This window comes from Aquarana catesbeiana, linkage group LG07, assembly GCF_042186555.1.
Source record: "Aquarana catesbeiana isolate 2022-GZ linkage group LG07, ASM4218655v1, whole genome shotgun sequence".
NCBI classification, from domain to species: Eukaryota; Metazoa; Chordata; class Amphibia; order Anura; family Ranidae; genus Aquarana; species Aquarana catesbeiana.
The window spans coordinates 293211641-293234879 of record NC_133330.1 but is presented as its reverse complement, the minus strand read 5'-3'; the positions used below and the strand labels follow the sequence as shown (position 1 = coordinate 293234879).

General features: G+C 43.8%; 1 protein-coding gene across 6 annotated transcripts in view; it reads right to left on the bottom strand.

Annotated features, from left to right (window-relative positions):
* The window catches only part of EPS15 (epidermal growth factor receptor pathway substrate 15), a 226143-nt gene that overhangs the window by 111943 nt on the left and 90961 nt on the right, over window positions 1-23239 (bottom strand). For 4 of the 6 annotated variants that reach the window (XM_073593554.1, XM_073593549.1, XM_073593550.1 and 1 more), the window contains exons 6-12: window positions 20610-20675; window positions 19601-19726; window positions 19429-19488; window positions 16864-17070; window positions 15049-15072; window positions 11082-11227; window positions 6677-6833 (exon numbers count right to left, since the gene is read on the bottom strand). In XM_073593554.1, the coding sequence (XP_073449655.1) occupies window positions 6677-6833; window positions 11082-11227; window positions 15049-15072; window positions 16864-17070; window positions 19429-19488; window positions 19601-19726; window positions 20610-20675 (786 nt within the window). The remainder of the gene's footprint in view (window positions 1-6676; window positions 6834-11081; window positions 11228-15048; window positions 15073-16863; window positions 17071-19428; window positions 19489-19600; window positions 19727-20609; window positions 20676-23239) is intronic. The other 2 variants (XM_073593551.1, XM_073593553.1) reach the window with 1 other exon arrangement.

Below are 23239 nucleotides of genomic sequence, written 5' to 3'. Positions count from 1 at the left end.
ACTCGTACTGGCAAACAGTGAATGCATCTCACAGGATGCAGTAGATGTTGGGACGCTAATTTTTAAGTTGATTTTTAAACAAACCTTTTAGTCAAGCCGGGTGGTACTTACAGAGCCCACATAGCTCACATTTTAGGTTGATTCAGCAGGCATGGGGACCTTTAAGTGCTAGTGCACAAAAGTTTGAGATTTGCCTAAAGTGTTCGATAAGTGCAAAAAAAAAAATCTATCTGTTGGTCCTGCCAGAAATCCAGCGCTGTCCTGTGTTCTCTGCAGTGATATCTTAAACAGCCTTTTTAGCCCTGCCTGAACTACAGAACACCTTCCGCCCTGTTATAGAGAAGAGGGGGAGATGCTGCACCTCCACACATACAAAACATCAAATCAGAATAGTCACCCTAGGACACAACGTGTGTTGCTGGCAGGATCCCCAAATGAAAATAAAATAAAAAAATCCTAATGCAGCTACCACATCTAAGGATTGGTAAACTAAAGTATATGGATGTTTTTTTAGATTTAGATACTCCTTTACCATACTATTGCTGCAGGAGGACATGAGGGACATTCCCAGACATAATTCTCAGTTACTCCGTCACAAATACAAAAGGATACAAGCATGGTGACTTTAAAGGGCCAGTCCAACCCACTCTAAAATTAAAAATGTAAGGTTGGGGCTCCAGACACCAGATCTCTGCATCTGATTTCCCAGCCAATTCCAACCGGGGTGGCCTGGACATTTCATTATTTGGATGTCTATAAAGCTAGGTAAACACGAGTCTGACAAAAGAGTGTAAGAGATGGTCTAACCTTGCAAAGCCAGAAGAGGAGAGGCGAGAGTTAGGAATATTAGAGCGAGGCTGAAAGCAGATTGAGGCAGATGGAAATAAACAGTCCAGCAAGCTAGAACAAAGCAAAGAAAGCAAAACGAGGATAGTTGGTTAGTGCAAGGAGCAAACGAGCCTTCAAAAGAACCAATTCACTGCATTGAAAAGGAGAAGTTCAATCAAGACAAAAATAAAATCAGTGAACTCACATTAAACCAGGTTATATTCAATTAGCATTTATGTTTTTAAAGCAAACCCCAAAAGTCCCTGTACTGAGGACTACAACTGCAGCACTTGCAGTGCCTAGCTACTATATACACTATACTACCAAAAGTATTGGTCTGTAGGGTTCAATATTGAGTTGGCCATCCTTTGCAGTTATAACAGCTTCAACTCTTCTGGGAAGGCTGTCCACAAGGATTAGGAGTGTGTCTATGGGAATGTTTGACCATTCTTCCAGAAGCACACATTTTTCTAAAATGTCTTTGTATGTTGTAGTGTTATCAGTACTCTTCACTATAACAATGTGCACATACTTTTGGCCCTGTACTGGTGTGAACGTGTGATGGTCAAATGTCCGCAGACTTTTAGCCATATAATGCATAAAAGGTACCTCCAATCATCATTCTAGGGAAGATGGAGCAAAAGCAATGTCTAACAGGATGACAGAGTAACAGAACTGCCCCATTTAGGATTATGTAAAAGTGGACCGTCACATTTTTTAATAGAAACTGAACAATGGTAAAACCAAAAATGTATGATGAGTATACACACACTATATTTAGGTAGAACTAAGGCTCCCTATTAAAATACAAATATGTGCTGCACACTTCATTATGAGCACATCTGCACTTAAGTTTTCTCTTAGTCCCCCTACAAAGTTGCACAAATACCTGCTGGGACTGCCAGTGTAGTCCACTGCTGGTTCATAGCCTGTAGCTTGTCAGTCAGCACCTGGCCCCACACAGTCCTACCAACTGCTTCTGGATTAATAACATTGCCTGTTACTGAAACCCTCCCATGGGTGAGCTGCAGTGTCTGGGAGGGGGAGCGTGTGAGAAACAAATGAAGGCGAATTCTGCTCAGTCCAGAAAGTAAAGAAAATTCCATTTATTTTAGGAGACCTATGCACCATATAGTAACTGCATTTGGTAATTATTTAGACTGTCATACAGGAGCCTTTAGTTGTACTATCCCCTTAGCGCCGACCGTAAGCACATATACAGCCTCGGCTTTAATAAGGGGTTATGCTGGGATGATGCCTGCAGCTGCAGGCATCACCTTGGTACCATTTTTTTTAGAGAGCGCGGTTGGCTCTTTAGGGATAACAACCGATGCGGCTAAAAGCCGCTCGGCTGTTATCCCGAAGGAGCAGGAGAGGACACCCCCCCCCCCCCGTTCCACCGGTAGACCCGAGCCAGAAACTGTTTTGTTACAGTCTCCTATGTAAAGACACGGAAGTGAAATCACTTCTGGTTTACTCGGCTGTCAATAGCGCCGATTTCAAAAAAATTATTCAGAATCGCCGTTTTTGATGATCTGAATACTTTTATGTGCAAAGGAGGGATTGGGGGTCTTTTAGACCCCCAATCCCTCCATAAAGAGTACCCGATTAAAGCACCCCCGTGCCCGCGAGCTCACGCAGCAATGAAACAGCATGCATAAGTCACGCCCGCATATGTAAACGGTGTTCAAATCACACATGTGAGGTATCACCTCAATTTTTAGAGCGAGAGCAATAATTCTAGCAAAAGACCTCCTCTGTAACTCTAACCTGGTAACCGTTAAATTATTTTAAAGCATCACCTATGTCGATTTTTAGGTACCGTAGTTTGTCACCATCCGAGTGTGCGCAATTTCAAAGCATTACATGTTAGGTATCTATTTACTCGGTATAACATCATCTTGCACAATATACAAAAAAATTGGGCTAACTTTACTGTTTCGTTTTTTTTTTTATTCATGGATGTGTCTTTTTTCCCAACAAAGTGCGGTTGAAAGGCAGCTGCGCAAATACCAAACACCGACATAAAATATTGCAACGATCACCATTTTATTCTCTAGGGCCTCTGCTAAAAAAAAACATATATAATGTTTGGGGGTTCTAAGTAATTTTCTAGCAAAAAATACGGATTTTAACTTGTAAGCAACAAATGTCAGAAATAGGCTTAGGCATGAAAGGGTTAAGTGTTAAAACACTTTCCAAGAAAAATATTCACAGCAAAGAGGGAAGTATGATGTTAATATACTTTGTGTATTCTGTTACACAGCAGCATCACAAAGTTAAACAGTTAAAAAAAAAATGCAGTGAGCCTGTTATTGAATGCAAACTCCCCCTTGACTTACACAGAGAGGACCTGGAGAAAAGGAATAAGGTACATTCCATACCGGGAAACGATCAGCTCTCTAAGGCAATTTGAAGTATAAATTAGAAGACATTATATTTTGTTGTTTACTGTACATGAAAAAACAAGGGTATAGATACACAATCTCACGAATTACATACTTCTTAATAATGCATGCTAGAAACCAGCATAGTGGACTTTTCATTACCACGCAAGGTCTGTTTATAATGTCTGGGCCTTCCCCACCTATATATATCGCTGGCTGATATAATTTCCAAAATGTACCTGTTAAAGAGGGAGTCCACCTACATCAACCTAAAAAAAAAATATTAAAAGCCAGCAGCTACAAATACTGCAGCTGCTGACTTTTAATACATGGCCACTTACCTGTCCCAGGGTCCAGCGATGTCGAAAGCCGACGCCGATAACCCGCTCGGTTCTCGGCAGTTGCCGCCGCCATCCTAGGTGAGGGAATCAGGAAGTGAAGCGTTGCGGCTTCACTTCCCGGTTCCCTACTGCGCATGCGCGAGTCGCGCTGCGCATCGTAACTGGTCCCCGCTATCTCCTGGGACCTGTGTGTTTCCCAGGAGACAGCGCGGAGGGACAGGAAGAGGCATAGACTCCCGTGGGAGTCTATGCCGGAAGTGGGTGCAAATACCTGTCTTAGACAGGTATCTGCACCCCCCTCCCCCCTGAAAGGTGCCAAATGTGACACCGGAGGGGGGAAGGGTTCCGAAAAGCGGAAGTTCCATTTTTGTGTGGAACTCAGCTTTAAGAAAAAAGTCAGACTAAATACTTGCATTAGTGCTGTCCTCCACATTATAGGGTGTGATATTACCTTCCTTTCAGGAAAATTTCTGGGAGAACGATAAGCACTCCAAATATCACGAGTAGACACTTGTTTATTAGTTTACTCATTTACTAGTTTATTGCAAGACTGTCTTCTTGTGAAATGTGGGCTGCGGTCTTCCCCAGGATCTCACTGGAGGGAGTGTAAAGTTGCCCTCACTTAGGGGCTGAAGGCAGAAAACAGAGCAAGGAAAATATAAAATCTGACTTTTTTTCTTTACAGGTACATTTTAGAAACACTATTGGCCAGTAATTATTACAAAAGGAGGGGGCCTGGACATTATTGGTGGACCTTGCATTTTACTGCAAGGTATGCTTTTACAAGGCTGAAGAATATGAGCACATTCATTGGTACTTTTAAATTGAGCAGTTGTCATTTTTTTTTTACTGTGGCTGGTGTGGTTACATGCAAACTGAATCAAGGGCTAACTTCTTTTCTGTTAAAGTCCGGCTGTGACATAGCCCTACCTGAGTTTTTAACTGTGCCCAACTGGCTATATAAGGCCTAGACATGGCACCAGGCTTTTAAATGAGACAAGATGCATCAAAGTTAGGGCAGTTTGGGCAGCACAGTGGTGTAGTGGTTAGTACTCTCGCCTCGCAGCAATAGGGTCGCTGGTTCGAATCCCAACCACGACACTACCTGCCTGGAGTTTGCATGTTCTCCTTGTGCCTGCGTGGGTTTCCTCCGGGTACTCTGGTTTCCTCCCACACTCCAAAGACATGGTGGTAGGTTTATTGGCTTCTGTCTAAAAAACTGGCCTTGGTGTATGGGTGTGAGTTGGGGACCTTGGATTGCAGACCCCGTGGGTGTGGTGGAGCGCTGTGTAGATTGATGGCGCTACATGGGTACCTTAAATATATTTTAAAAAATAATAATATAGTGGATGGGCATCTTGATGTGCTCACTCAGGTTGAACTGGATGGACTGGTGTCTTTATTCAACCTTACTAACTATGTAAATAACTGGGGAACCCAACTTGCAAAAAATGGCCTTATGAGAAGGAGCAGTGATATCTCATTATTAGTTTCAGATACCAGTGAGCCAATTGCCACTAGAAACTCAGATAACACAATATGGCATATGACTGCCATAGATAATCATAAAACTGAACGGCTATGGCCAACAACGTCTTTCCTACAAAAAATAATATATACTATATCTAGCTATATACATATAGTACATGTCTATCAACAGCACCTTAGGGCAGGCCATAGATGATGCGACTTTGAAGAAAATTGCTCGATTGTGCGCTAGTTTGTACTCAAGCTGATCAATGGATTGACTTGGGTACAATCAGCCTGCCCATACATGGATCATATCATGGTTGCTCCTTGCTGAACCGGCCGAAATTTACCCAATCTATGGCAGTTTTTAAGGACTTATAAAGACTTTCCCTGGCCATGCAGGTGTGCATTTTATTGTCTAGCATGCTAATTAAACCATTAATACACTGAACAATTGATTATTTAGCAGGATTTTACAGTAAATATCAACAGTATGGTTGTGCATTGATGTAAAACATGTGGCTCTACTGACCCTTAGCTTTTCAGGCAAGACAACAAAATTTTCAGCCATGTAAAGAGTATTCATTACATATCTATTACTCTTATGTGCATACAGATTTGACACAACCACTGTACTAACTGCAAGTTCAACATTTGCTTGTGAAAACTATAACACATACAGAATGCTGTATATTTAATGCATTCCACATGCAGCTGTAGAGAATACCAGGCAGCTGTTAATGGATCCCTTTGCTAATGATCAAGACATTAACAGTCCCCACAAGCAGTGGCGGTGCGTCCATTGGGGGCGCTTGGGCACCATCCCCTTTCTCCAGCCACCCCCTCTGTGCACTATGGCCGCTGTAGACCGCAGTAGATACCCCCTATTCAGGCGCCTGGACCCTTTTCGGGCAACGGTCGTCTGATTTATAGCGGCGGGGGGGCGGGGTGTGTTTCTGATTAGAGCCTCTAATAGGCATCACAAAAGGTGACCTGCAAGCGAAATCCATGATGGGCACAGGTGGCTGCAATTGATGTTTTTGTTTCAGTATTTTTCACTTCGTTTGTTCCCCCCCCCCCCCCCCCAAATTTTGAGCACCAGCCGCCACTGCCCACAAGACGCAGTGAATAACTCAAAAGCCTGTACAAGCATAAAAGCATTAAAGAAAATATTGATGAGGAATAATTATCACAACACTGCTTTAAGCTAGGGTCACACTATGTAGGTTTCCCTGCTGCCACATTTGCATGGGCAAAGCAGCCCATTTATTTGAATAGGCTGCTGTACCTATGGAAAATGCAGGGAAAATGGTCCTGCACCTTATCCAAAATCACCGCTCTGGGGAAACTGCATACTGATGTGTAGTTCCCAGCATGGGAAACCGTGCTGCAGACTCCAGTGCTTGGGGTGCCATTAAAAACGAATGGCACCCCCACACATCTGACAGCAGCAGCACGTTTTTGTTGCAGGTTCAGGAAAGCATTCAATTTACATGCAATACTGTACTTGCTCAGATGTGAACCTAGCCTTACAATGCAAAACTTGTGAAGCCTGCAGTTACATTGTTTTTTGGAACTGCTCTGAACATTGGCGCTACAATGTGGAATGATAGTGGACATAATAAACAAGAGAATTTCTATGAGCCTTACCTTAGGTGTGGGAGCTCTTTCAGATGGTGGGATCATTTCAGAGGTGAGGACTTGAGGAGGATCAGTACCTTTCAGCAGCTTCAAGTTGATAAAATGAAAGGCCAATGCAAATTGTTCTTTGGTAAGTTTTCCACAATCTTTTGTATCACACAAAGACCTGTAATAGAATTTAAAAAAAAAATTCAGTTTCAATCAATAACCAAAACAAGACAGTTTAACCATACAGACTATGGTCAAAGCAATCAAAAAGCCCTCATTCTTAATAGTGCAGAGCACAGTAACACCTTCTTAAAGAATAAGTTCACCTTTCTAAAAAAAATTATAATTGAGTACTGTCTTTTTGACAGGTAAAGAAAATGTGCATTTACAGTAAAACCTTGGATTGCGATCATTATTCGTTCTGGAAACATGCTTGTAATCCAAAGCACTTTTATATCAAAGCAAATTTCCCCATAAGAAATAATGGAAACTCAAATGATTCGTTCCACAACCATTTATTCATAGGTGTTTATAGTCCAAATAAAAAGATTATAGCAATGTGATAGGTTGTGTAAGCATAAAATGTCCATCCACAAATGGAAGCCTCCACAAGGGGATTAGAAGCAAAATCCAGCAGGAGCGACAGAGTATAAAAGAGAAGAGAGGCGCCTCTAAGTGTAGCAATATGGTTACATTTAATGAAGGTACAACATTTAGCAACTCACATGGTTGATGATTAAAACAGACACATCTAAGTATGCAGGCATCCAGGGTAAAGATGTCCACATAGACCATCCTCCTCACCAACGGCTCTCACCGTTGTCAGTCTGCAATCGTGACGACCCTGCAGTAGAGCAATCTGAAAGCGAGGCTTGAAGCACGCATGAAAGGGATGACATCAATGGCGGTGGGGAGGATGGTCTATGTGGACAGTTTCACTCCGGCTGCCTGCTTAGATGTGCCTGTTTTAATCATCAACCTTGTGACTTGCTAAATGTTGTACCTTCATTAAATGTAACCATATTGCTACACTTAGAGGCGCCTCTCTTCTCTTTTATACTCAGTTGTGACATGCTGCTACTTGTATATCAAGACATCGCTTGAATATCAAGTCAAAATTTATTTCAAATTTTTGCTTGTCTTGCAAAAGGCTCTCAGACCAAGGTTTTACTGTATTATTATTATTTTTTTTTTTTCTAGGAGCCTGAAAAGCATTGCACCCACAAGCTACAGATTGCAGGTGCAATCCAAGGGCTCCTGCAGACTGTCTGTGTAGCTGTCTGCCTGTAGCTCATACAGGCAGGCAGTTACTAAGTGACAGGAAGCATCAATGAACTACCTGGAGCGCTCATCAGCGCCCTGCTAGTTTATTGAGATCTACAAGCTATCAGTCGCAAAGGCTGCCCGTACATGTAGTTCATTCACAGAACTCTTTTCAAATTGTGACAGCGGGTGCAGGGAGAAGATTCTCGGGCCCTCTGTCACAATTAGAAGGGGGATCGGGGAGAGGCTGCCGGGAGCAGGAACACGTTACATGTTCCACTCTAAAACTGGGTGGAACATGTAAAATGTTCCCAAAAGTAAACTTTTACTTTAAAACAAGAGAATTCACATTCAGAAACCAAAAAAAAAAAAAAAAGGACGGTACTATAGTAACAAAACGAGAATAAATAATTTATTAGCCTAATTTTCACCCTTTACACGAATTCCAATTACTTGCCATCACTGAACTTTCATAAGCCTGTAATTAAAACATTTACCGTATTACTATCTCCAGAACAAGCAAAACCCCATCTGTTCCCATTTAGTGTGTGTGTGTGTGTGTGGGAGGAGCATCCATTGCAGGAGGAAGGAGTGCGATCTCACAGAGAACTACACAGGATCATTGGTAAAAATGTTCACATAGAGCAGGCACAAATGTTGGTTCCCCTGCAGAGGAAATGCCACACAAAGAGGGAATCAAGTGTGAAGTTTGGAGAGGAATGCACGGTATCGCTGATAATTTTTAAAAGGACGACAAAAAGGACAAAGGTTAACAACTGCCAACAAGCCAATTTAAAGCCGCTCGGAGAGGAGATTTAAAAATATTCCAAGAAGTTTTATCTAAGTTGCAGCGTTTTACTTGCTTAGGTTCTGGTAAAACAGACACATGCATTGCAGTCACTTTCTGAGTGTTTAGGACAGCAAATAACTTTCCGGTCTCAGGGAACCCCTGTTAAGAGTGACTATAGCAACAACTCATGATACATTAGGGTGATGGTCAGTGGGGCAAATGCACCTTATGCTTGTGGACATTGGGAAGAATTACCCCCTTGAAGATAACTGAAAATATTAATGGCGTCAGTGGGAATTTAACTGAGAGGCAGAGATTGTTCATTGGTCAAGGAACCCCTAGCAACCTCTGAAGGAACCCTAGTTGAGAAAACCTAGTTTAATAGGGTGGGTCTGCCTGCTATAAAACACAAGATCAGTCCCAGTAATTATAGCAGATAGTGAAAAAACTGCTATGAAGTGTGGTGTGCCAATTACATCTGCAGGAAATTACAGTTCTGTTTTTTTCTTCTGTACAGAAACAGTATATAGCAGGGATATGCCATTAGCGGACCTCCAGCTGTTGTAAAACTACAAGTCCCATCATGCCTCTGGGTGTCATGCTTGTGGCTGTCTGAGTCTTGCTATGCCTCATGGGACTTGTAGTTCTGCAACAGCTGGAGGTCCACTAATTGCATATCCCTAGTATATAGAATGCACAAATCTAAGGGGTGCTGTCTTAATAAGGTCTAGGTCTTAATTTTTTTTTTTTGTTCCAAGATTTTAAAGTTTATGTATCAATAAAATGTATTAATTTTTATAAAAATGGGGCGAGTGCCTAAAAAATCCATGTGTCTAAAAGCATCTTCTAGCAGAATGCCCATAGTGTTGTATGTTTATAAAGCAACATCTGACTTTTTGCCAGTTTACAAAACCATAGTGGGTTGCAGATTGCAGCTGTGTGGTCATTTTTAATGACATTACAGAATTGATTGTGTAGCAGCTTTACAAATGCAATTTTAAAGAAGGTGGGAATATCACTTTAGGGAAAACTCAGCACAGGATACATATCACCAGTAGACATTTCTAATGTGCTATTGCAGCATCATGCTGGAGCTGCGATTTATAAACAAACCCCTCTGAGCTGAGGGAAAACTTCTCACTATTGATAGAATGAGTTAACCACAGGATTTAATTATACATATTGTAGTTTTTAATTCTCCAGAAGGAAGACATTGTCTAAACAGGACTACATACACACGCCGGCCACTCTATTAGGTACACCTCTTCAATTGCTTGGTAACACAAATTGCTAATCAGTCAGTCACATGGGAGCAACCCAATACATTTAGGAATCTAGACGTTGTAAAGACAACTTGCTGAAGTTCAAACAGAGTATCAGAATGGGGAAGAAAGGGGATCTTAGTCACTTTGAACGTGGCATGGTTGTTGGTGCCAGGCGAGCCTGTCTGGTTATTTCAAAAACTGCTGATCAACTGGGATTTTCACGCACAACCATATCTAGGGTTTAAAGAAAATGGTCCGAAAAAGAGGAAATATCCAGTGAGCTGGCAGACGTGTGGATGAAAATGCCTTGTTGATGTCAGAGGGGAATAGGCAAACAGACATGGGCAACAATAACCTTAAATAACCACTTGTTACAACCAACGTATGCAGAATACCAACTCTGAATGCACAACACATCGAACCTTGATGCACATGGGCTACAGCAGCAGAAGATCACAACGGGTGCCACTCCTGTCAGCTAAGGACAAGAAACTGAGGCTACAATTCGCACAGGCTCCAGGGTTGTGGCTGGTGGTGGTGTAATGGTGGGGGGGGATATTTTCTTGGCACACTTTGGGCCCCTTAATACCAATTGAGCATTGTTTAAATGACATGGCCTACCTGAGTATTGTTGCTGACCATGTCCATCCCTTTAGGACTACAGTGTACTCATCTTCTGATGACTACTTCCAGCAGGATAATACACCATGTCACAAAGCTCAAATCATCTGACCACTGGTTTCTTGAACATGACAATGAGGTCACTGTACTCCAATGACCTCCACAGACACCAGATCTCAATCCAATAGAGCAACTTTGGGATGTGGTGGAAGAGGAGATTCTTATCATAGATGTGCAGCCGACAAATCTGCAACAACTGCATGATGCCATCATGTCAATATGGACCAAAATTTCAGAGGAATGTTTCCAACACTTTGTTGAACCTATGCCACGAAGAATTAAGGCCGTTCTGAAGGCAAAAGGGAGTCCAACCCGATACTAGCAAGGTGTACCTAATAAAGTGGCCAGCGAGCGTATATTGCTATTGAATATGCTTATTTATGACTGATCATCTTTTTATATATGGCAGTTACTCTGCTGCGCTTACCAGATGTGGGCAAGAAGTCCTGAGGGCAACCCAGTCTTAAGGAAGATCTCTCTGACCTCCACACCGGACACCAGGCCGTCCTGGTCTTTGTCAAGTTTCATGAAAATATCTTCGTATTTTGTTTTCTCTATAGGTGACACAACCCACTGTAAATAAAAATAAAGACAGTCAGAGGCAATGTTTTCCACAACTCTATACTAAAGAACAAAGTCGATTTTTTTTCAGAGCAGAAGATGAATCACACTTCGTGTTAACTTTCAGGATACCATAAATCAACAAGACCGGTGATAATGAGAAATACAGCCTCAGCTACATACAGTATGTAGCATTGTCTTCCAGCAGTAAGATGGGAAGTTCCCTTCTCCCATCCGGGCTGAGCGCCGCTCATGCATTCACAGGGAGCTTTGTATTCTATAAATGAGTCAGAGATCGTGACATCATTGCGTCACTTCTCAGCCTCAGGAAATCAGAAGAAAGCTTTGTCTTCATTCAGAGAACATAAAGCTGCTTATGAATGGTTGAGCAGCGCTCAGCCCACCTCTGTTTTGTTACCGGTGTGAAGAGAGAAGCTCCCATCCCACTGCCAGAACACAGCGCTGTATACTGTATGTAGCTGAGGCAGTATACAGTTTATACAAAGAGCCCAGCAGGCACACCTGTTCATGTAGAAGATAGTTTATTTGGGCCAGCTTGGCCCAAAAGAACTAGTTAAAGTGAAAGGTAAAGATCAGCTTTAAAGTCAAACTCCAGGCAACCGTTTAAAGCCGATTTCCATGTTTCCTGTCACTTTAAATAGTTTGTTTGGACCAAGTGCTGCACAGGCTCTAATCACTGTATGAACTGTATATAGTCTCAGCCATATACAGTACACAGTGCCGGGTTCTGGCTGTGAAACATACTTCCTGTCTCACATCCAGAACAAAATAAGATTCGGTCTGAGTGGTGCTCAGCCATTCGTAGGCAGCTTTGTATTCTGTAAATGAATACAAAGCTTCCTCTGATTGACTGAGGTGGAGAGGCAGGCTGATGACGTCACAATTTCCAACACGGCCAATTGGTGGAAGCTCAGACCGACTCTTATTTTGTTCCTGGTGTGTGACGAGAAGTCTTGTCTCACAGCCAGAACCCAGCACTGTGTAAGTTACATACAGTGCTTAGAGCCAGTGCAGCATTTAGTGAAGGAAATAGTTTGTTAGGACCAGCTTGGTCCAAATGAACTTTTTAAGGGGGTTGTAAAGTCTCCAGGTTTTTCACCTTAATGCATTCTATGCATTGAGGTAAAAAACTATCTGTGCTGCAAAAACCCTTGCGCAGATCAGGTAAATAGAACATGTTTGTTATTTAAAAAAAAAAAAACGAACCTTTAGGCTCGGTTCACACTGGGGCGACTTGGGATCCGACTTGTATGCCCTCAAGTCGCCCCAAGTCGCCCCAGAAAGAGATTCACATTTAAGTGAATGGGAGCGTCTTAATAGACACTACTGAGGTCGCTCCGACTTCAGAGCGTACTCCCTGTACTACTTTGATCCGACTTTGATCCGACTTCAGCCTATTGACTATCATTGAAGTCGGATCGCCGTCTCGCATGATCCGACTTCGGCATGCGACTTGTGCTCAGATGATCTTGAGGGGGAACTCCGCGCCAAATTTTAAATAAAAATCCGGCATGGGTTCCCCCTCCAGGGGCATACCAGGCCCTTGGGTCTGGTATGGACCTTGAGGGAAACCCCCTACGCCGAAAAAACTGCGTGGGGGGTCCCCCCAATCCATACCAGACCCTTATCCGAGCACGCAGCCCGGCCGGACAGGAATGGGGGTGGGGACGAGCGAGCGCCCCCCCCCCCTCCTGAACCGTACCAGGCCGCATGCCCTCAACATGGGGGGGTTGGTGCCTTGGGGGAGGGGGGCGCGCTGCGGCCCCCCCACCCCAAAGCACCTTGTCCCCATGCTGATGAGGACAAGGGCCTCTTCCCGACAACCCTGGCCGTTGGTTGTCGGGGTCTGCGGGCGGAGGGCTTATCGGAATCCGGGAGCCCCCTTTAATAAGGGGGCCCCCAGATCCCGGCCCCCCACCCTATGTGAATGAGTATGGGGTACATCGTACCCCTACCCATTCACCTAGGGAAAAAGTGTCAATTTAAAAAAAAAACACTACATAGATTTTTAAAGTATTTTATTAGACAGCTCCGGGGGTCTTCTTCCGTCTTCGGGGGTCTTCTCCGCGCTCTCCGGGTCTTCTGCCGGGCTGCTCCGCTATTTTCTGCTCTTTTGCCGCTCTTTTGCTATAGCGGAGGAGCCCGGTCTGCTGCCTTCTTCTCTTCGGGGGTCTCTCCGGTTCTTCTCCGCGCTCTCCGGGTCTTCTGCCGGGCTCCTCCGCTCTCTTCTGCCGCTCTTTTGCTAAAGCGGAGGAGCCCGGTCTTCCGTCTTCTGCCCTCTTTTCTCCTGATGTTGACACGACGCTCTCTGGGGCTGGAATGCACTCTGAGCGCTCCGCTCTGACTTATATAGGTGGTGACCACGCCCCCTTATGCCGTCACAGTACCTGGGCATGCTGGGACTGTGACGTTTTAGGGGCGTGGTCATCGCCCAATGACCACGCCCCCTTATGCAGTCATAGTCCCAGCATGCCCAGGGACTGTGACGGCATAAGGGGGCGGGGTCACCGCCTATATAAGTCAGAGCAGAGCGCACAGAGAGCATTCTAGCCGGAGAGAGCGTCGTGTCAACATCAGAAGAAAAGAGGGCAGAAGACGGAAGACCGGGCTCCTCCGCTTTAGCAAAAGAGCGGCAGAAGAGAGCGGAGGAGCCCGGCAGAAGACCCGGAGAGCGCGGAGAAGAACCGGAGAGACCCCCGAAGTCGGAAGAAGACCCCGGAGCTGTCTAATAAAATACTTTAAAAATCTATGTAGTGTTTTTTTTTTAAATTGACACTTTTCCCTAGGTGAATGGGTAGGGGTACGATGTACCCCATACTCATTCTCATAGGGTGGGGGGCCGGGATCTGGGGGCCCCCTTATTAAAGGGGGCTCCCGGATTCCGATAAGCCCCCACCCGCAGACCCCGACAACCAACGGCCAGGGTTGTCGGGAAGAGGCCCTTGTCCTCATCAACATGGGGACAAGGTGCTTTGGGGTGGGGGGGCCGCAGCGCGCCCCCCTCCCCCAAGGCACCAACCCCCCCATGTTGAGGGCATGCGGCCTGGTACGGTTCAGGAGGGGGGGGGGGCGCTCGCTCGTCCCCACCCCCATTCCTGTCCGGCCGGGCTGCGTGCTCGGATAAGGGTCTGGTATGGATTGGGGGGGACCCCCCACGCCGTCCTTTCGGCGTAGGGGGGTTCCCCTCAAGATCCATACCGGACCCAAGGGCCTGGTATGCCCCTGGGGGGGGAACCCATGCCGGATTTTTATTTAAAATTTGGCGCGGAGTTCCCCCTAAAGATTCATACCAAACACAGTGGCGGGGATCCAAGTCGGATCCCCGTTCATTGAAAGTCGGATCCACAAGTCGTGTTGAAGTCGGGTTGAAGTCGCGTTGCAAAGTCGCGTTGAAGTCGGGTTGAAGTCGCGTTGCAAAGTCGCGTTGAAGTCGTGTTGCCCCTGTGTGAATCGAGCCTTACAGTCACTTTAATGTGAGAGAAAACATGGAGGTCAGCTTTAATACATATACCTATAAATGCCTAAATGGGAGCAGAAATTTTACATTTCTGTCCATCCAACCCTGAGACTTATAGTGTTTTGTCTGGTAGGGCATGAAACCTGATTTTTCTTTGATTAAAGTCTCATATTTACCTCCAAAGTTCTCATTATAGCTATATATATATATATATATATATATATATATATATATATTTTTTTTTTTTTTTTTTTTTCATTCCAACTACAATTTGTAGGTTTTTCTTTTGTTCTTGTACATTTTCTATAGTGTAAGCTTTAACAAGCAACATTAAAAGCAACTTTAATTTAAATACCTTTTCTGTGTTTTGTATCAAGTCCTGGTAAAAAAAAAAAAAAGTTGAAAATAGCAGAATTTGTACCTCAAAACAAAGTAATAGCCATATGAACAGGCCTCTATAGCAGAAATAGGAAAATGGTTTTGAAGCTTAAAGCTGAAATTTAGGTATGGACTATTTTGTATACTTACATTAGTCCAGCTTGGACCAATGTAAGTATGCATGCGCCATAACTGGGTGATGCCCTTTGGAAGCTGGAAAACACTGTAGTAGGCACCTCTCTTCGTATGCGCTGCATTCTAGCACATTATGACATTGCCTTGCAGGGGATTTTTTTTCTTTAAAAGAGAAGTAAAGGAAAAAAAATGTTTTCAGATTAATACTTACCTAGGTGGATGCGGTATCGGTCCTAGCGCCTCTACACTGAGAACCGAGCGAGCGAACACCGCCGATCACTTGGTTTTCAGAGCTCCGTGAGCAGAGAGCTGTAGACTGTCTCAGATCTTTGCTCTTCTCCGTCCTTGCTCACTGGAGCGCTGGGCTGAAGCAACTGAGCGGGGTGTCAGTCCAGGCACCTGGCGGATCCAGACTCCCATTGTCGGGATGATGGGGTGCCTGGACTGACACTGGCAACGTCAACAGTCCGCTCTCTGCTGAAAATGGGTCACAGGAGTGCAAAACAAATTGCACTCCTGTGATCCATTGAAGTACAGCCAAACCAGCTTTGGCTATACTTCTCCTTTAACTGCGATTTACTACCACTTTAAAAGGAAATTTACATTATGGGACTTGTTTATTACATAGTAACTGGATTTGGGACCTCTTTATATTGTCATACAGGCTGACAGCCTTTGGTTGTACAGCAGAGTTCAGAAAGGGGGAGGGAAAAGTAGTACATGGAGTGTATTAGGTGTGTTGCAGTGCAAGAAGCACGCTCATGGGAGCATAGAACAGAGTGACGAGGGGAAGGGGGACAGGTAACCTGTTTGCCTGGATTTAAACTTTAAATGGTTAAATATGACAAATCCTATCTACACTAAATCTATAATCAATGGAGAAAAACTCCATTACACCTTGCTCCTTTTACAGTTATTCATATTACTGAAGTACATGTACACTTCAAGAAGGTCATTTTCCCCTAGTCAGTGCTTTCATGCCTCAAGTTTCAATCACATGACCAATGCTGTGAAACTGGTCACACGGTCTCAGCCTAAGGGAGTGATATGGAAGCTGAATCATTCAGCCGCTAAAACACATAAACACTCCCTTCTGCAAAGATTTTACGGCACTGGTTATGCGACAAGCATTGAGGCACAGAAACATTATAAGTACTCCAGTTAAAAGATTCCCATATCTAATGGCCCGTACACACGATCCGAAAATCGTACGAAGAATTACCGCTTTTGAGGCGATCGTACGATAATCGGATCATTACTACACAGCTTTTGAGGGCAGATCGCAATGTTCATCAGATATTATCCGATCGAAGATGCACGAAAATTATTCTTGTACGATACCAGATTGTATAATTTCCGTTAAATCAGTACAGTTGTCATCTGAAAACACAATATGAATACACTACAACAAATGACATCACTTCCAATTTTTTATTCTGTCGTACGAGAATATTTGTAACTTTAGTAAACTCTTCATGTTAGATATGCGACTAGCATGGAAAAAAAAAAAAAAAGAAACAATCTGTAGTCCGATTTTCGGATCGTGTGTAGGGGCATAAGCCATCCAAACCTTTTTTACAAAGCAAATAAATTCATATTAGACATATCTATGTAGAGAATGACAAATTCTCTTGCTTAGCAGCTTGTATGCTCTTACCTGTGTACCAGGCGCTTTAGTGGGGAGGATTCCTACAGGTGGCAGCGAATGTCGTGGCTCTTTAGATGGCGGAATCGGCAGTGGTGGTATGATTGGCAAGGATGAGGCAGGACCAGAGGATTTCCTCTTGGATGGTGGCACCAATGCAGGAGGTAATATCATAGGAACTGGCTCTTTCTCCAGAGCAGAGTACACTAAAAACATTGCCTGCACAAACAAATCAGACATGATGTTAGCAGCCAGTTTACATATTTCATTGTGACTTTTTTTTTTTTACTTGTTCAGGAGAATGTTTTACCATGCAGTGGTGCTCAACGCGTGGCCCTCCGGCTGCTGCAGAACTACAAGTCTCATAATGCCTCTGCATGAACTTTATAAGTCTGACTCAGAGCAAGAAAGCAGCAATTGAGTCAGAACTCCCAATCTGCACTCAATTTCCAGATTAAGGATGCAAAGGCTACTGAAGCCATTGTACCAGCATAAAAGCCAGGCAGCTGGCATTTTCTGAAGAGGAGATTGACCACAGCAGATTGTCCTTTTCTATAAGCACAGTTTTCCTTTTACAGGGATGGCACACATCCACTCACCGGACACTGTATTAGGTACACCTGTTCAATTGTTTGGTGACACAAATTGCTAATCAACCAATCACATGGCAGCAACTCCATGCATTTAGGCATCTAGACATGGCGAGGACAACTAGCTAAAGTTCAAATGAATTGGTGTAGCACTCGTGCAAAGGTGAATATGATGTCCAAAATAAAAAATTAAAAATTGAAATTTAGAAATAAAAATATAATTTAGAAATCTAATATATGGGTTGCAGCAGCTTAATGGTTGTTACCATATATAATTTGATACAAAATGTTGATCCTGCACTACCCTTTTCAACAGGGTGTGCAAAATTCATTCAAGTGCTACTGTGTTTCCAATATCTTAGTGACAAGTAATAATGTAAACAATAAAATACGAGTGACACTTTAACCACAATAATAAAGTTCCGTAGTGCTCTATATAAATCTCAATCTCTGAGTGTATACACAACATAGGTGTACCAACTAAAAAGTCCATAATTCAAAAACAAGCATGCTTCCAGTGAAAGCTGTAATTAATCATGGTACCCAGAAGTGCTTCTAATAAAGTGCTCTGTGTGCATTCAGCTCTCCAGTTCCACTATCCCACACCATAGATGATCCCCCACTGGGGTGCTCACTCACCAGCAGATATGGACCCCCTGAGCTTATGCCGAGGTGGGTCTATCAGGCTCGTCTACACCGGTGATTTATCTGGTATTTCCCTTGATGTGTCGGTATTATACAGGAAATGAAATGACAGAAACCAACATAGCGTGATATTGTTTAATAAAAGCACATGAATAAAACGTACAAAATGTCCACTCACATGTACAAGTGCCATTTCCGGGCACTAGGAATAATCTGCCAACAATATCGATATGGCCGCCGCTGCTCCGCCATCCTCTGGAGCCAGCGTGTGTTCCACTAGACAGAAGTACTGGAGTACTTGACTGAACTGGGGGCGGGCAGTTCAGTCACGTACTCCAGTACTTCTGCCTAGTGGAAAGCACGCTAGCTCCAGAGGATGGCGGAGCAGCGGCGGCCATATCGCTATTGTTGGCAGATTATTCCTAGTGCCGGTACACCTATGGCAGTTATATATACATGTGGAGATTGAGATTTATATAGAGCACTACGTCACTTCATTATTGTGGTTAAAGTTTCACTGGGATTTTATTGTTTACATTATTACTTGACAATAAGATACTGGAAACACAGTAGCACTTGAATTAATTTTGCACACACTATTGAAAAGGGTGGCGCAGGATCAACCTTTTGTATGAAGTTCAAATTAAGCATCAGAATGGGGAAGAAAGAGGATTTAAGCGACTTTGAACGTGGCATGGTTGTTGGTGCCAGACGGGCTGGTCTGAGTATCTCAAAAACTGCTGATCTACTGCATTTTTTACACACAAACATCTCTAGAGTTTACAGAGAATGGTCAGAAAAAGAGAAACTATCCAGTGAGTGGCAGTTGTGTGAACCAAAAAGCCTTTTTGATGTCAGAGGAGAATGGGCAGACTGGTTCGAGATAGTAGGCAACAGTAACTCAAATAACCACTCGTTACAGCCAAGGTATGCAGAATACCATCTCTGAACACAACACATCGAGTCTTGAAGCTGATGGCTACAGCAGAAGACCACACTGGGTGCCACTCCTGTCAGCTAAGAACAGGAAACTGAGGCTACAATTGGCACAGGCTCACGGAAATTGGATAGACTTGCATCATGGATGTGCAGCCGACAAATTTGCAGCAACTGCGTGATGCGATCATGTCAATAATGACCAAAATCTCTGAGGAATGTTTCCAACACCTTGTTGAATCTACGCCATGAAGAATTAAAGCAGTTCTGAAGACAAAAGGGGGGTTTCAACCTGGTACTAGCAAGGCCTAATAAAGTAGCCGGTGAGTGTATGTAACAGGCATGCAAACACTTTATGGTGGGTTTGGGGAATGACCAACACATTATTAACAAACAAAATACTCACAACTGCAAACTCATCTCGGTCTAAAAGTCCATCGTGTTCAATGTCACTTAACTCCCAGACCTTAAAAAAAAAAAAAAGCAAGTGAATTAGTAGTTAGAAAATTACAGAATAAGTAGTAATACAAGCACAAGCCAGGCAGTAGGAAGGGTAAACCCTTGACGGTCACACCTACCCTTCCAAGCACTTCCACAGGCAATTTGGAATTGAGCAGCACAGGTTTGACCTTGTCCCCTGACAGGAATCCATTCGAAGGGTTTAAACTGTCGAATATTGCATCATATTTAGCCTTTTCATCTGCCTGTAAAGCAATCAAAAGTAAAATAATTCATATTTCATAAAGAAGAAAAAATTTGACAAACTTTTAGAAAAACACATGCACACTGGAGTTGCACTGTCCACGACAGCCGTCTGCATTCTGAGCATCTTACAGACATCAGGAATGAGCTGGGGTGTACACTGCATTGCACATATCTCACTGGCAGTGTACACTATTAAAAATAAAAATGTTAGGAGACGGGAAAGATAAGACATGCAAAGACTCATGGCTATTTTTTAGCTTTAAAACAGTACTCAACTACATCCTACATGTCCCCCCCAAGTTACCTGTAGTGACCTACTCACCCGCACAGTAAAGTCAACGTTGTGCCACTGAGATTCACTGTTCTGGCTGCCTCCCCCAGGGGTAGGAAGCCAGCTTCAATGACATACCAGACCCGCCCCCCCAGCAACTTTGTGTGCCAATTCTGCAGCATCCTGGGAGATGTAATGGGAAATATCCCAGGAGGCTGCAGGACCATGTACATGTACACGACATTCTGACCTAGACTGAAATGGCAGGGGGCTAAAACCCCCAAAAAACGAAAGCGACAAAAGAATACATTTTGGTTGGCCCATAATTCTGCTTCGGGTGGGAGTGTTAAAGCGGGACTTTAGTTCTGCTTAAAGGGACAAATTAATTTCTACATTAAAAAAAATAAAAGTTTATGGTTTAAATGCTCTAAGATAAATTACCCTAAAAAAACAATAGCTTTCAACTCCAAATTACCTTTAAAAACATCCATGAGTGGGGTATTGTAATTTGTAACACAGCATAACATTCATGTCAATCTCTCAAGCAATAAAGAGTAATTATCCACATAACTAGTGATATTAAACACCGATGCAAGGCTGTTAACACTCACCTTGACAATCCATGGCAGGTCCGAAGAGATGGGGGCAGCCACCAACGAAGGGCTTGCAGTGTCATGCTAAGGAAGAACACACAATTTTGTTTAGTAACTCAGCTGATCAGTGGGCACTTTAGAAAAGCTTCTTTCTATTCCAGTACAAGGACCGTACTTGCAAAAATGATGGATAGTATACCAGGAACTAGGGGTGCAACGGATCAAAAAACTCACGGTTCGGATCGTTTCTCGGATCAGGAGTCACGGTTCGGATTATTTTCGGATCAACAAAAAAAAAATCTCCCCCACAGTAATATCCACAATCTCCGTATTGGCAGAGTATTGCAGGGTATTGGCAGGGTATTGCAGGGTATTGGCGGGTATATTGGCAGGGTATTGGGTATATTGGCAGGGTATTGGCGGGTATATTGGCAGAGTATTGGCAGAGTATGGCAGGGTATGGAAGAGTATGGAAGAGTATTGTCAGGGCATTGCAGAGTATTGTCAGGGCATTGCAGAGTATTGTCAGGGCATTGCAGAGTATTGTCAGGGCATTGCAGAGTATTGTCAGGGCATTGCAGAGTATTGTCAGGGCATTGCAGAGTATTGTCAGGGCATTGCAGAGTATTGGCACTGCTGCCATCCGATCTCTCCCCTCCAATGTACAGATCAGTACACAGAGGGGAGAGAGAGGAACCGGCGTCATGACATGACGCTGGTTTGTTACAAGTGATCGCTCCGTCATTCGACGTGCCAAACAGCCGCCGCGTGTACCAAGATGGCCGCAGCTCCGGAGCTAGGCCAAAGCCGCGGCCTTACCTATGGCCGAGGCCACAGAGGTGTCCCGTACAGATCAACCTCCGCGGATCGGATCACGGATCGATGATGATCCGTTGCACCCCTACCAGGAACACTAGTCAATTCTGTCCTACCTAGCTCAATGTCGATGTTGCCATCAATGTCATAAAAAGAAAGTTTAAAAATCTGCCAATGAACTACACTGTTGTAGAGAAACAAAGAAGCAACTGACTGCTAAATCTTACAGACTGGATATAGGTTCTGTAAGGAGCATTGTGGCAAAGGAAACCCATGCCGCACCTCTCTTCTCAATTTAAGGGGAGATCAGCATTGTCATTCTCCACATTTCTCTCTGTAATCTTACGGTAAAACCCTGAAAGTTCTACCGTGACAGACTCACCCGGGACAGAGGCTTTTGGAGGGGACTGAATGCTAGCCTCTTGCCTACAAACTATGGGCCCTGGCATTTGAGGGAGCTACAGGCATTTAGGAAGATATTCTGTTATGTAATGCAAAAGGACATTATTAAGGAGGCCATGATGGTCTCTGCATGCTTGGGACTCAGTGGTCAGATGTATGAAAGGAATGCTGATTAATGAGATCTGGAAAGCCCGGGTCTTTCACCCAATAGTTTATTGTGTTTATTAACAAACCTTTGTCTCATAGCAATTATTGGGGGATGTGTTTATACTTATGTGTGTTGTGAGTGAGGAGATGGTAAGTCAACCCTGAAAGATCTCTGATTCACCTAGTCTGGGTAAATGATTAGATAACTAGCTCATGTTAATTAGGTTTCTGGTTACAGTTTGTATTGTCAGCCTGCTGTATATATTTGTGTGTCATCTCAAATAAATCAGTTCATGTTCATGTTCAGCAACCAAACGAGTACTGCCTTGTTTGTTGTTGGGAGCAATTGGAATATCTGATATCTATATTCAGACTGGGAGGAAGTGGTATATGACGAAAGCACTCAAGCGGAGTGTGGGACGTTTAGTCACATCTACGCTACCAGATATTCTACTAAAAATTAAAAGATGGTCTACAGTGTCAGGCAGTGTTTGACGTCAATGTTCTATCAGTGTGCAGGTGAGACTACAACTCCATAGAAATGAGTGGGATAGCAGTAATGGGTGTTAGACAGGGAAGGGTGCACCTAAGCAGGTCTGTTAGATTAGCATGCACTGGGCAGAGCAGCCAAACTCTTGTGCCTATTCGGCTATACAATATTATTAGGGGCTTGTGTGAAAGGGTTTTATTTGCACCAAGCAGGTTTTGTATTCCCATATAAGTTTATGGGAATGCAATTGCTGATTGAAGCAGGTTAAATGCAGGTCAGGAGGCTGTCAAAAGCGCCAGCAAATAATTTTAGAACGATCTAAAAATGTATGCATAAATTATGCAACTGACACTAGCCCAATGACACTAGCCCTTAGCCTAGTGCTTGTCGCACCTGTCCAACAGGCAATAGGTCACCTCTCCATCTGTTTTTGCAATGCATACAGTTGCAGTGCCATCCTAATAACTTGAATGGGTCGCATTCGGTGGCGGTACTGCCCACTGAATGCTACAGGGGATAATTTTGCCACAACTTGAAAGAAGTGGTGCAGCCAAAGCTCATTTGGCTGTACTTCTGTGGATCACAGGAGTGCAGTTTATTCTGCACTCCTGTGACCCGTTTTCAGCAGACAGCGGGCTGAAGCCCGCTATTGGCTGACGTCTCAGAGCTGGTCCAGGCTCAGGCAAGATCGCGATAATAAATTCAGGATCTGCCTACATGCTCAGGCCCTCCACAGCCCAGAGCGCGGTGGGGGGGGGGGGGTAGTCACCAGCTCTCTGCTCAGGGAGCTGTG